Source organism: Macrobrachium rosenbergii, chromosome 41 (genome assembly GCF_040412425.1).
Source record: "Macrobrachium rosenbergii isolate ZJJX-2024 chromosome 41, ASM4041242v1, whole genome shotgun sequence".
In the NCBI taxonomy this organism is placed as follows: Eukaryota; Metazoa; Arthropoda; class Malacostraca; order Decapoda; family Palaemonidae; genus Macrobrachium; species Macrobrachium rosenbergii.
Genome location: NC_089781.1, coordinates 12,761,960 through 12,774,609, shown reverse-complemented (window position 1 = coordinate 12,774,609; position 12,650 = coordinate 12,761,960). Strand labels below are relative to the sequence as shown.

Here is a 12,650-nt window from a genome sequence, read left to right as displayed (position 1 = left end):
CACAGCACCTTTGCCATTGGTTCTCGTTCCAGCTTCCAAAGAGTGTGAGAGTTGGTTGTTAGCCTCCAAAGAGTAGGGATGTTGGTTCGGCCCAGTTTCCAAAGAATGGGAGAGTTGGTTGTTAGCCTCGAAAGAGTAGGGATGTTGGTGGTTGTTAGCTCCAAAGAGTACGGATGTTGATCGGGTCCAGTTTTCAAAGAATGGGAGAGTTGGTTGTTAGCCTCCAAAGAGTAGGGATGTTGGTTGAGTCCAGCTTCCAAAGAACGGGAGAGTTGGTTGTTAGCCTCCAAAGAGTAGGGATGTTGGTTGGGTCCAGCTTCCAAAGAACGGGAGAGTTGGTTGTTAGCCTCCAAAGAGTACGGATGTTGGTTGGGTCCAGTTTCCAAAGCACGGGAGAGTTGGTTTTTAGCCTTCAAAGAGTAGGGATGTTGGCTGTTTTGATTTCCCAAAAGCGCAGATAAGGATGGTCTTAATAAGATTCCTGGAGAAAAGCTTGTTTTAATTAATGATGACTTGGTAAATTAAAGCAATGAAGGGTTGGTGAGTAAATGCATGAAATAATTAGACTTATGCAGTTGGAGATAAAAGTAAAAGTTATGAACCGATTATAATCATCGTTACTATTCTTAGTATTATTGATATTGTCCGAATAACTATATTGTTTCGGTTATTTTTTGAACAGAGTATAAATCACAACTGGAAGATTGTAAAATTATAAACACAAACTCCGGGATGGACATCGTCCTAGAAACTAAGAATAAAACGGAAGTGGAAATCAAATAAAGAAAACTTCCAAGTATCAGGTAAGATGGCAGCTTAAAGCCATTAAAGACAGCGAAATTACTGCTCAGTTCTGTAGCAGCCAAAACTAGATATATATACAGTATATATATACAGTATATATATATATATATATATATATATATATATATATATATATATACATATATATGTATATATATATGTATATGTGTGTACATATATATATATATATATATATATATATATATATATATATATATATATATATATATATATATATATATATATATATGTATAAAAATTATATATAATACCATGGATGTGTAGTACTGCGCTGAGGGCCACGTCTAATGGACTGAGTTCGCTCCAAGGCCAACTGCTCGTAAGTCCTTCCATCTGTGAATACAAAATTGGCTGGGTACAAGGAAATCACCTTGGGAACAGCAACCTCATCCTTAAACTGTAAGAACGAGATTTATTAACCTTAGAGTGGCTGTACCAAAAACAAAAACTTTTCTTATCACACACCCCAAAATACAAGCATACATAGATAATATACATAATATAAATATACAAATGTATATATATACATATACATATATATATATATATATATATATATATATATATATATATATATATATATATATATATAGCTGCAAAGATGTTGCTAAGTGATGTGAACCCATTCCATGCTCCCCTGCCCATTACTGACTTTTCTAACGCAAGAGCAAATTACGCTTCTTGGGTTCATTTCGAATTTAATGTCTTTATGGTTCAACTATATTGGTTATGGTTCGAATAATATACCTTTCATTTACCTATTTCTTAATACCATAATCATTGTCTTTCTATAATTTTACTGTTTTTCAACTGACAAACTCTTAACTAAGTAGGCAGAACAAAACTAAATGTCGACAATACAGCAGCAATAATGGATGGAAGATGATTTTTGAATGCCATGCCTCACAAACAAAACATTGATAAGAAACAGAAATTATCGTTTTTATATGAAACACATCACTTACATTTTGTGAACTTTCAACAGTGACCTGGAGTAATCAGATGACAGTGTGCCTGCTGAAATTTCTCTAACAACCCATATACTTAGAGCTATATACTATTAATCCATGCAAATATATATATACATACATATATATAAATATATATATATATATATATATATATATATATATATATATATATATATATATATATATATATATATATATATATATATATATATATATATATATATATATATACTATATACTTATATATATTTTTTTGACAACCTGAGATCTAGTATTTCACCAAGGCGAGACATTTTTTGTATCTGAAAATGTAGGATATACCCTGGCCGTAGGTAAAATTTCGCTTTATTGTTCACTTAAAACGATTCAGCATTTTAAATTCTTTTGTCTGGATTTTCACACTGTATATATATATATATACTCGTATATATATATATATATATATATATATATATATATATATATATATATATATATATATATATATATATAAATATATATATATATATATATTATATATTATATATATAAATATATGTAATGTATATATATACATATATATATATATATATATATATATATATATATATATATATATATATATGTCAGTGTGTGTATGTGTGTATACAATACATTTATGCATGTATTTCTATGTTTGAGACCAAGAAAAATCCCATCATACTCCCTACTCGAATTTTGGACATCATTCTCTGGATAGGCCATAGCTCAAGTTCTCCCGTTAAAGTCTTCTCGATCAGATGGTTTATTACTAGCCTCTAAAAGGAAACTAGTCAAAATCAACAGAATTAACTCCCTTTTACAATATCTTGAAACCTAACTAATACCTATTCTTTTTTCTTCTGTTATCTGGGTATAGATTAGTATATATCAATTCATCGCTAAAAAACACCTTTTGCAATTATCTGTAGTATCATAAAAATACTATCACTGAAAAAGAATGTAATTTAACCAAAAGTTGTGAATTTTCAAAAGACAACTTCTCTCACTGACAAACTAGATTACCTGTGTGCCCTAGGGCTGTCAAGTTTCCGGAATTTTTAAAACTGAATACACGAAAACTCACCTCATGATTGACAAATTGTGTGTTAAAATAAGAAGGGTCGTTGACGCCAAAAACTGATATCGGCAAAATTTGTCTGATAAACTTTTCATACAACCCATACAATATTACAAATACAGCCACTCATGAGAACTACAAGTTGAAATAACTTGTATACTGCTCAGGTTGACTGAAAAGGAATATTTATGTTTTATGAAGGCCTGGGTTCTCTGTGTATTCAAAAGCTTCATTGGATCCAAAACAGATGTTTTGAATCAAATGATCTACGAGTATAATGGCAATGAAGTCAGTTGTCGCTATATAACAGTATCATAAGTTAATGTTATGGAAGGCAAATAGGACAATTGTGCCAAAGAAGAAACCCCTTTTTCTTCTTATAGTAGTTTGCTTATTCAAAAACAATGTACTTCTATCTCGTGCAAGGGAAAAAGATTGAATACGGAGTTTTTCTCTGTGGGCTTTCTCTCGTCAATCAATCAGTCACTGTAACAGTGACTGAGTATATTCATGTACTTAGTTGTTACTGTCAGAAATGAGAGATTGTTGAAGGTGCATTTGCATGGTCCCTCATAATGTTTGGTATCTAGGAAATATACTTTATGTTGCTATATTTATTCAAGATCTTGCATTACACTCATGCATGAAGCAGTACAAAAGATCTCTCTGTTATGGCACCAAATGGAGGGTAACAGAATCGAAATGGGAATAACATGGTATAAAAGTTTTTAAAGAAATCAACAATCATAAATCGCTTTAACTAATGATAACAGTCAGGGCTCAGTTGGGTGATTGGTATAGGCCTGAAGGTGCCTGGGGAACGACTCCAATTCCGTTGCCTCTGAAATCGCCATTTCCGCCAACAAAGTTACCGCCGCCGCCGCCGTTGCTGCCGGTACCGGGAGCTCCTGCGCCGTGAGAACCGGCTGGAGCTCCTACTGCGATGGTTCCAGTTCCTGGAGCGCCTCCGAAAGGGCTCTGCGCTCCAGAAGGGGAACCAAGTCCGTTGTCCCTGATACCAAAGCCGTTTCCATTTGCACCGCCGTAGCCATTGTTGCCGTTGCCTGTAACTTTGCCAATCTCGGCGTTCAGGCCGTAGAACTGCTCAGCTGTGGAACAGTCGAAGTTGAACCACCAATCGCAGACGAAGTACTGCTGGTTGAAGATGGTGCCGTTGGGGCAGAGGAAGGAATCCTGTTTGCCGTCTTCTTGGCAGATGTGAAACACCTGTGGGAGACCAAGTTATGGGGAAGGATGTAAAATTCTCCTGATGTGAATCATTCAATGGCTAATAAACAGAGTCGCTCAGATAAGAAGAATTTTTTTTTTTTATCACGACATTAGTAACATGTCTCAGTTTATCATCTATATCGAATACCTTAGATAGTAGCGATGAGAGAATTTGTAACTGGAATTATAATACATATTTACTTTTCATTTTTTCCATCAGGCTAAGTTATGAGTCTTTGAAGTATAATTCTTCAGTATGAAAATATACAGAAGACTGCAGTATAATACTTACATTAGTACATGCCTATTTGTTTTTGATACCTGTATAATGAACTACTCACCTGGCAGCGAGCTTGCTGGTCAGTGTCAGCATAATACCCTGGAATCTGCCCTTGGCAGGTGAAACCCGTTTTAGGGACGGAGGCCAAAATGGGATAATCTTTACCAGGGACGCCGCCCCCTGGAATCACGTCAGCTAAGTTGGCAATGGGATCTCCACCGCCATTACCTCCGTAACCTCCAGAGGCACCTCCCTTGTTGTGGAATCCTCCTCCGCCATTTATTCCAACATTATTATTAAATCCTCCGCCATTTATTCCAACATTATTGTTAAATCCTCCGCCATTTATTCCAACATTATTGTTAAATCCTCCTCCAGCTGCTCCTCCTGGGCCTCCAGGTGAGAGGCCATTGGCTCCCTGGTTTGGAGATCCTGGGTACTCTGCCCTTGACGAGCCAGCCAAGAGTCCTACCAGGATTTGGAAAAAATAGTACAACAGATGAGCAAGTGTGATTATTTGAAGCACGCCAACACTCGACAGTAAAATGGAGTCTGTTCTTTCAACTGGCAATTCGTCCTTGATCAGTAGAAACGAGAATGTAAACAAAAAATCAATTTTATACGATAACGGCTGCTCCATCTTTTGAGTGACAGCTGTTTTGTTGAGGAAGTTCCGGTGTTTTGATCAGCGTTACGCTGAATTAGATTTCTCTGTAAATTGTTTGTTATTTTCCCCTAAATGATTTTTCTGAGTATGTTTAAAAAGCAATTTTTAATTAAAAATAATTCCATATTATTTGCAAACCTACAATCATAAATCTTTACGATAGGAAGAAACAAAACATATCATTATTACATTCCCTTCAAATGTTTTTTTTCGTAATTGTCTCAATAATGCACTTAGATTCGATAATAAATCGTTAAGAGGAATAAAAGTAAATTTTTTGGTGAATAATGATGGGAAAGAGTGCAGAGTAATTTTCAAAACAAAACCGCTACCCATGAAGATCAATCACATTTATTTTTACGATCAATAAAGACTGTACAACACCTCACTCGCGCTCTCTGTACGTATAAACAAACATACGTATACACTAAGACCCGTACAGAAACGCGCACACATACATACATACATACATACATACATACAGATGTATATACATATATATATATACACATATATGTGTGTATGTCTATATATTTACATATAATATTTAATATCGAATTCTCTGTATCTTGGGAATAAATTATACTCAAGGGGAATTATAAATGATTTGTGCAGAGCAAAATCGATGCCTGTTAAAAGTCACTCTGGAGAAGAACATGATTGTTCCATCATCAAAGCAACTGTGAAATGTTAGCTTTCAAACAACTGCATCGATAAGCTTTGCAAGCGATACATTTCTCCGGCCTTGCTTCATTCTCTCTCTCTCTCTCTCTCTCTCTCTCTCTCTCTCTCTCTCTCTCTCTCTCTCTCTCTCTCTCTCTAAGTCAAATGTTGGAATAATTACATCGATAAGCTTTGTAAGCGATACATTTCCCTCGTCACGCTCTTACTCTCTCTCTCTCCGTCTCTCTCTCCTTTCTCTTCTTCTTTAGAAAAAATTGCATCCATTTTAGTCAGGAAAGCTCTTGATAGCATGATACGAAGAAAAAAAAAGATGAAAATGCAAAAAGGCTGACACCGTAACCTGCGAACAAGAGTAAAAGTCATCTGCTGCCTTTCCCGATCATAAGTGCTTTGGAGCCATTGACTGCTGGGCTCCTCGACTGCTTGCTGTAGCTTCCCTTTCTTCGAAAGCACCGAGAGGAAGGAAGAACAAGAAGGAAGAACAAGAAGGAAGAACAAGAAAGGAAGTGAAGGGTAGGAGGAGGAGGATGATAAGGATGAGGAAGATTGGGTGATTTTCCATAAGAATTATGGACTCAGTATCTCCAGTTAATATTGTGTTCTTACATGTTGTAGTTACTAGGGCAATGTTAGCGATTATATTCAACATTTTGGTTAATACGATGTTAATTGGTAATTTTATATATATATATATATATATATATATATATATATATATATATATATATATATATATATATGTATATATATATATATATATATATATATGTGCGTGTGTGTGTGTGTATATATATATATTTGTGTGTGTGATTGTGTGAGCTTGTGTGTGTGTGCGTGTATGTAAATGATAACAAAACAGAATTGTTATCTTCTCTCTTTCTCTCTCCATGTGTGAAGAATTGTGTGTGCTTATGTTTATGTTACACGCAAAGACATACATTCACTAACGTCTATGCATGTATAGAACATGTTTTTAAGTGTATTTACGTAACATTTTCATTACTAAATGTAATGAAAACATAATGATTCTATACTAAAAAAAATAAACAATTCACAGTTCACTCAAAATTCGTAAACATCTTACCAAAAACGACAAGAAAACAAGAAGTATTGGAAACCATCGTCATCCTGGACACGTCCCCTCTAATAATTGAAGTAATAAAATGTCCTTTTAGGATCCTCGACTCGTTATTCCTTTCCTTCTCGGAGTCGACTTCAAGCACAAAACCGCAAAGCAAAACCCCGAAAGCTAAGAAGAAGAAGAAGTAGTTCTCCTGCTGGAGGCGAAGAAGGGTTTGATGATGTTGAAGATGCGCTTGCCGGCTTATATATAAAAGCGAGTGAGAGACAGACAGACAGACAAACACGCTCATTCGGAGAGAGAGAGAGAGAGAGAGAGAGAGAATGGAAGGTGTTGGGAAAACCTTGAGAAGGTCGTTTTGGCTGCGGCTTCAGGACCGTTGACTAGGAGAGGGTGCGGAACGACCAGATGACTGCCTAAAGAAGATGTTGGAAGTGGTTGTTATGTGGTTGCAATTTCGTACCCCAAGCAATAGCAATTAACAGAAATAACAGAATTACCCCGAAATAACAGAACATGCGTCAATAGCAGTAGCAGAAACAATAGCAATCTCTGTTATTATTGTGGAAAAATTGGTAATTAAAACTTTTCTATAACCATAGCCTCTGCCGCCATGATTATTATTCCCACGAGCCAAGTTCCTAAAATTGTTCAGAGAAATATTTGGTTTTACTTGCGACCCACTGTTGTTCTTGTCAATTCTGTCTCCATTGGTACCAAAATTACCATTCCCACCAGAAATGTTTTCACCATTTTCCGATTTAGTCAAGGAATTACGGGAATTTTCTTGTGACTCACTTTCTCTGTTATGGTAATTTCTTCTTCCATCTGCCATGTTTACCCCTTTGTCAGAACTGACACGGAAAATGAAGGAGTTTGATTGTGACCAAATGTAATGTTGTCTATTTCTACTGAAGCTGGTACTATAATTGCCACTTACACTAGGGGAGTTAAAAGGGGCTGCTTGTTGCTCCTTCTTTCTGTTTCTGTTACCACTGCTTTCATGCTTACCACCTGCACCATTTAAGGTACCACTATTCCCGAAATTGCATGGGAAATTGTTCATATTTTCATATGTGCTGCCAAAGTTGTATTCATCATTGCTTGCTTCGCTGTTGATGTTACCGTAGTTACCACTGTTTTCATTACTGATGGTACTAGCAAATCCATTACCATTACCACCAGCAAATCCATTACCATTACCGCCAGCAAACTCATTATCATCGTGACCACTAAATCCTTTTTTAATAAAGGGCCCATTTACATGGTCAATGGGCATGCTATTACCGAAGCCATTTCTGTTGTCACTTGGACATCTTCTGTTGTTTTCACTGCTGAATCTGTTCCCACTTCTGTTACTATGACCATTGTTGCTTCCAAATCCATTTCCAGAGGTGAATCCATTACTGTTGCTATGGTCTTTTATATTACTGTTTCCACCACCTAAAATATCGCCATTACCCTTACCGTGCACATCATTGTTCATATTATTGTTTCCTAATGCATTTCCATTACTGTATACATTGTTGTTAATATTTACATTCGTTCCATGGCCATTATTATTGGTGTTTCCAGTTACCCCGTTGTTGCTATTGTCACTGGGAAATCCATTGTTATTTTCAGTGCTGAATCTGTTGCTATATCCACTGTCATGCATATTGCCGTTGACTCTTACACTGCTAAATGCACTTATACTGTTGTAGCCAAAGTTGTTATTGTTATTGTTATTAATATTGTCGTTGGCACTGTTGAATCTATTGTAATTCCCATTCCTGCGTCCAGTGGTGTTTCCGTTAATGTTTCCAAATGTGGTAGCCATGTTGAAGCTGTTCAAGTGGATATTGTTGTTTATATTGTCTGTGTCATTGCCAAGTCTGTTCTTAGTTCCACTGCTGTACTTATTGCTGTTCCCATTACTGATTCCAAACATATTTCCATTGTTGAATCCATTCACGTTGCCATTACCATTTACATTGTTGATGGCGTTGTTGATCCTATTACCATTTCCATTATCGTACATTATTCTGTTCCCGATGTTACTTCCAAATGTAATTTCTTTGTTGTATCCATTGTTGTTGTTATTGGTGTTTATATTCCCATTGCCATTGTTGAACCTATCGCCCTTTTCATTACTGAACCTGTTGTTGCTCCCAAATGCATTTTGAGTATTGTATTCATTGCCTTTGCTATTACCAATGGAGAATTCATTGTGGCTTCCAGACGGCGCATTTCCAGTGACGTAACCATTGCTTTTCATATTGCCATTCTCAATGAGGAATCCATTTTGGGTGATGTTATTGCCTCTATTGTTATTAGCAATACCGTTGTTACTAAAGAACCCAGCAGTACTAACGACATTATTTTCAGAAATGCTTCCAAATGGCGTTGCATTGTTGTAGGTATTGGTGTTGGTGAAACTGTTAAGAGTGACATTACTGGCGGTGAATCCGTTACCATTATTGCTATTGAAGCTATTATCACTGCCATTTCCATAATTGTTTGCAAGACCAGTAGTATTGGAGGAGGTGCTGATGCCACTGGCTGTGTTGTGTATGGCTATTTCTATTACTATAGTTATTGACGTTTTCATTGTTGTTTCCACCAACTTTGCCCATCTCACCGTTTAAACCATAGAATTGCTCGGCTGCAACGCTGAACCACCAGTCACATACAAAATTCTGCTGGTTGAAGATCGTTCCATTAGCGCAGAGGAACGAATCTTTTCTGTTATTGGCCTGACATATGCGGAAGACCTGTTGAGGAAGAAGCGGCTGAATAAAAAGTATTTTAACAGCTTTTTAAGTTAATTTCAATGATTTCATTGCTTTCTGGTAAAAAGGCGGCTGCTAAGTAATGCAAAATGACGAATAATCCACGGTACTCTTACCTGACACCTAGTTTGGGTATCTGCGTAATACCCAGGCATCCGGCCTCGACAGTTGAATCCTGTATTGGGAACGAAAGCAAAGATGGGATAATCTCGACCAGGGAGGCCTCCTCCAGGGATGGCATTTTGTAAGTTTGTAATGGGGTCGATGAAACAATTCTCTTTGCTTCCATTTAAAATTCCATTTTCCATCACAGCACCATTGCCATTGGTTCTCGTTCCAGCTTCCAAAGAATGGGAGAGTTGTTTATTAGCCTCCAAAGAGTAGGGATGTTGGCTGGGTCCAGCTTCCAAAGAATGAGAGAGTTGTTTATTAGCCTCCAAAGAGTAGGGATGTTGGTTGGGTCCAGCTTCCAAAGAATGGGAGAGTTGGTTGTTAGCCTCCAAAGAGTACGGATGTTGACTGGGTCCAGTTTTCAAAGAATGGGAGAGTTGGTTGTTAGCCTCCAAAGAATAGGGATGTTGGTTGGGTCCAGTTTTCAAAGAATGGGAGAGTTGGTTGTTAGCCTCCAAAGAGTACGGATGTTGATTGGGTCCAGTTTTCAAAGAATGGGAGAGTTGGTTGTTAGCCTCCAAAGAGTACGGATGTTGACTGGGTCCAGTTTTCAAAGAATGGGAGAGTTGGTTGTTAGCCTCCAAAGAGTACGGATGTTGATTGGGTCCAGTTTTCAAAGAATGGGAGAGTTGGTTGTTAGCCTCCAAAGAGTACGGATGTTGATTGGGCCCAGTTTTCAAAGAATGGGAGAGTTGGTTGCTAGCCTCCAAAGAGTACGGATGTTGATTGGGCCCAGTTTTCAAAGAATGGGAGAGTTGGTTGTTAGCCTCCAAAGAGTAGGAATGTTGGCTGTTTTGATTTCCCAAAAGCGCAGATAAGGATGGTCTTAAGAAGATTCCTGTAGAAAAGCTTGTTTTAATTAATGATGACTTGGTAAATTAAAGCAATGAAGGGTTGGTGAGTAAACGCATGAAATAATGAGACTTACGCTGTTGGAGATAAAAGTAAAAGTTATGAACCGATTATAATTATCGTTACTATTCTTAGTATTATTGATATTATTCGAGTAACTGTATTTTTTTGGTTATTTTTTGAACAGAGTATAAATCACAACGGGAAAATTGTAAAAGTATAAACACAGACTCCGAGATGGACGCCGTCTAGAAACTAAGAATAAAACGGAAGTGAAAATCAAATAAGTAAAACTTCCAAATATAAGGAAAGATGTCAGCTTTAAGCCATTAAAGACAGCGAATGTTGACTTCTCAGTTTTGTAGCAGCCAAAACTATATACAGTATATATACATATGTTGATATATAGTTTATATATATATATATATATATATTGTTATATAAAGATAAATATAATGACCATGGATGTTTCAAAGAATGGGAGAGCTGAGGGCCACGTCAAAGAATACATCTACTGGGGACAAGGAAAACACAAAGAATGGAACAGCAACCTCACCCCAAAGTGTAAGGATGTTGATAGCTGTGTCCTTTCAAAGAATGTAGAAAGCAAATTGTTAGCCTCCAAAAACTTATGTTGATCTGGTAGTTTTCATATATATATATATATTGTATATATAGAGTACGGATGTTGATATAGTTTTCAAAGAATGGGAGATGGTTGTTATAAAGAGTACGGATGTTGATCGGGTCCAGTTTTCAAAGAATATGGTTGTATATATATATATGTTGGTTATTTTGGCTTCCCAAAATGCATATATATATCTTAACATATTCCTGTAGAAAAGCTTGTTTTAATTAATGATACTTATAAATTATATAATGAAGGGTTGGTGATAAATGCATAAATAATATACTTATAATAGATATATATATATATATATATATATTATAATTATATTACTATATTATATTATATATTATTCGAATAATATATTGTATATTTTTTGAAAGGTATAAAAAACACAACAGCTGGGTTGAAGGAAATATAAACACGACAGATGGAGTGCCTTGTAAATATATTATACTCGTACAGTATGTGCCACGTAAAGCGTTCTCACTTCAAGTCGTTCCTCCCACTCCCCGTTGGAGAGGCGAACTTTGAATGTCATTATTTTCCCACAACGAAAACGAACCACAGAACAGCAGCTCTCAAAAAACATACTGCCAGAAAGGAAGATTCACTGCCACAGGAATAATGTTCACAATGATGAAAGAAAAAACATCACATCACAATTTAAAAATATACACATATTTTCATTGTTAAGATCAAAATTTCCACTAAAATCTGGATTTATGTCACGGCCACAATGTCTTACCCCAAACCAAAACTAGACGACGGACGATGTAAGGCGCCATTTCCTTGATATTTTTTTTTATTTTTCTTTAATAATTTCACATAATTTTTTCTTTTCTGCTGCCCTCCTCTCCTGACGAGGGCAATGATGAGTGTGATAAGCCCGACAGAGGCATGAGCGACATAGACGCAATGATTAGAATGACGAAGGTCTTCTTTCCGAGGTGGTCGCTGGTGAGGAACGGTTATAAGTGACTAATAGTATTAATAATAATATATCACCTGGTCCAGTGGCTGCCAGAATCTCCTTGAGAGCGAGAGTCCGGAGATTGATCCCGGTCCGGGAGAAACGACTTAGGCCTGTTCCCCGAAAAATAAACAGAACAGCAGCTCTCAAAAACATACTCCCAGAACGGAATTATGGACTTTGGAATATTGTTCGACTGTGAAGTTAGTCGCAAAAACCATATTGGAAAATGGATCTATTTTCATTATTAGATCAACCCCATCCAGAACACTTCCTGAAATCCTGAAACCAAAACTAGACGAAGGCTTTTGGCGTTTCTTTTGAATTTTTTTTTCTTTAACTAATTTCATTTATTACTTTTTCTGTTCTGACCCCAATTTATACTGTACATTCGTTTGCTTGATTTATCGTCTGAAGTTTCACATCCAGAGACTCTCAT

At 36.4% G+C, this 12,650-nt stretch overlaps 2 protein-coding genes across 2 annotated transcripts; both read right to left on the bottom strand.

Annotated features, from left to right (window-relative positions):
* Positions 1-3,654: 3,654 nt before the first annotated feature.
* On the bottom strand, positions 3,655-7,117 carry LOC136826844 (PE-PGRS family protein PE_PGRS45-like). The gene is made up of 3 exons (XM_067084331.1): positions 6,820-7,117; positions 4,446-4,852; positions 3,655-4,101 (listed from the first exon to the last, which is right to left on the bottom strand). The coding sequence occupies exons 1-3, from the start codon at positions 7,106-7,108 to the stop codon at positions 3,655-3,657; spliced, it is 1,143 nt and encodes a 380-aa protein (XP_066940432.1). The 5' UTR covers positions 7,109-7,117.
* A 195-nt stretch (positions 7,118-7,312) lies between these two features.
* LOC136826843 (GATA zinc finger domain-containing protein 14-like) lies at positions 7,313-12,650 on the bottom strand. The gene is made up of 5 exons (XM_067084330.1): positions 12,601-12,650; positions 12,247-12,324; positions 9,704-10,547; positions 9,437-9,569; positions 7,313-9,357 (listed from the first exon to the last, which is right to left on the bottom strand). The coding sequence occupies exons 1-5, from the start codon at positions 12,648-12,650 to the stop codon at positions 7,313-7,315; spliced, it is 3,150 nt and encodes a 1,049-aa protein (XP_066940431.1).

Excerpts from the sequence above, each read along its gene's own strand:
- LOC136826844 (XM_067084331.1), bottom strand. The coding sequence starts at position 7,108 with ATGAGCGTGTTTGTCTGTCTGTCTGTCTCTCACTCGCTTTTATATATA. Across the intron at positions 4,853-6,819 it reads TTGTTTTCTTGTCGTTTTTG|GACTCTTGGCTGGCTCGTCA; the intron begins GTAAGATGTTTA and ends AAATCCTGGTAG. Across the intron at positions 4,102-4,445 it reads ACCAGCAAGCTCGCTGCCAG|GTGTTTCACATCTGCCAAGA; the intron begins GTGAGTAGTTCA and ends GGTCTCCCACAG.
- LOC136826843 (XM_067084330.1), bottom strand. The coding sequence starts at position 12,650 with ATGAGAGTCTCTGGATGTGAAACTTCAGACGATAAATCAAGCAAACGA. Across the intron at positions 12,325-12,600 it reads GATAAATCAAGCAAACGAAT|GCCTAAGTCGTTTCTCCCGG; the intron begins GTACAGTATAAA and ends TTCGGGGAACAG. Across the intron at positions 10,548-12,246 it reads TCTGGCAGCCACTGGACCAG|CCAACATTCCTACTCTTTGG; the intron begins GTGATATATTAT and ends AAATCAAAACAG.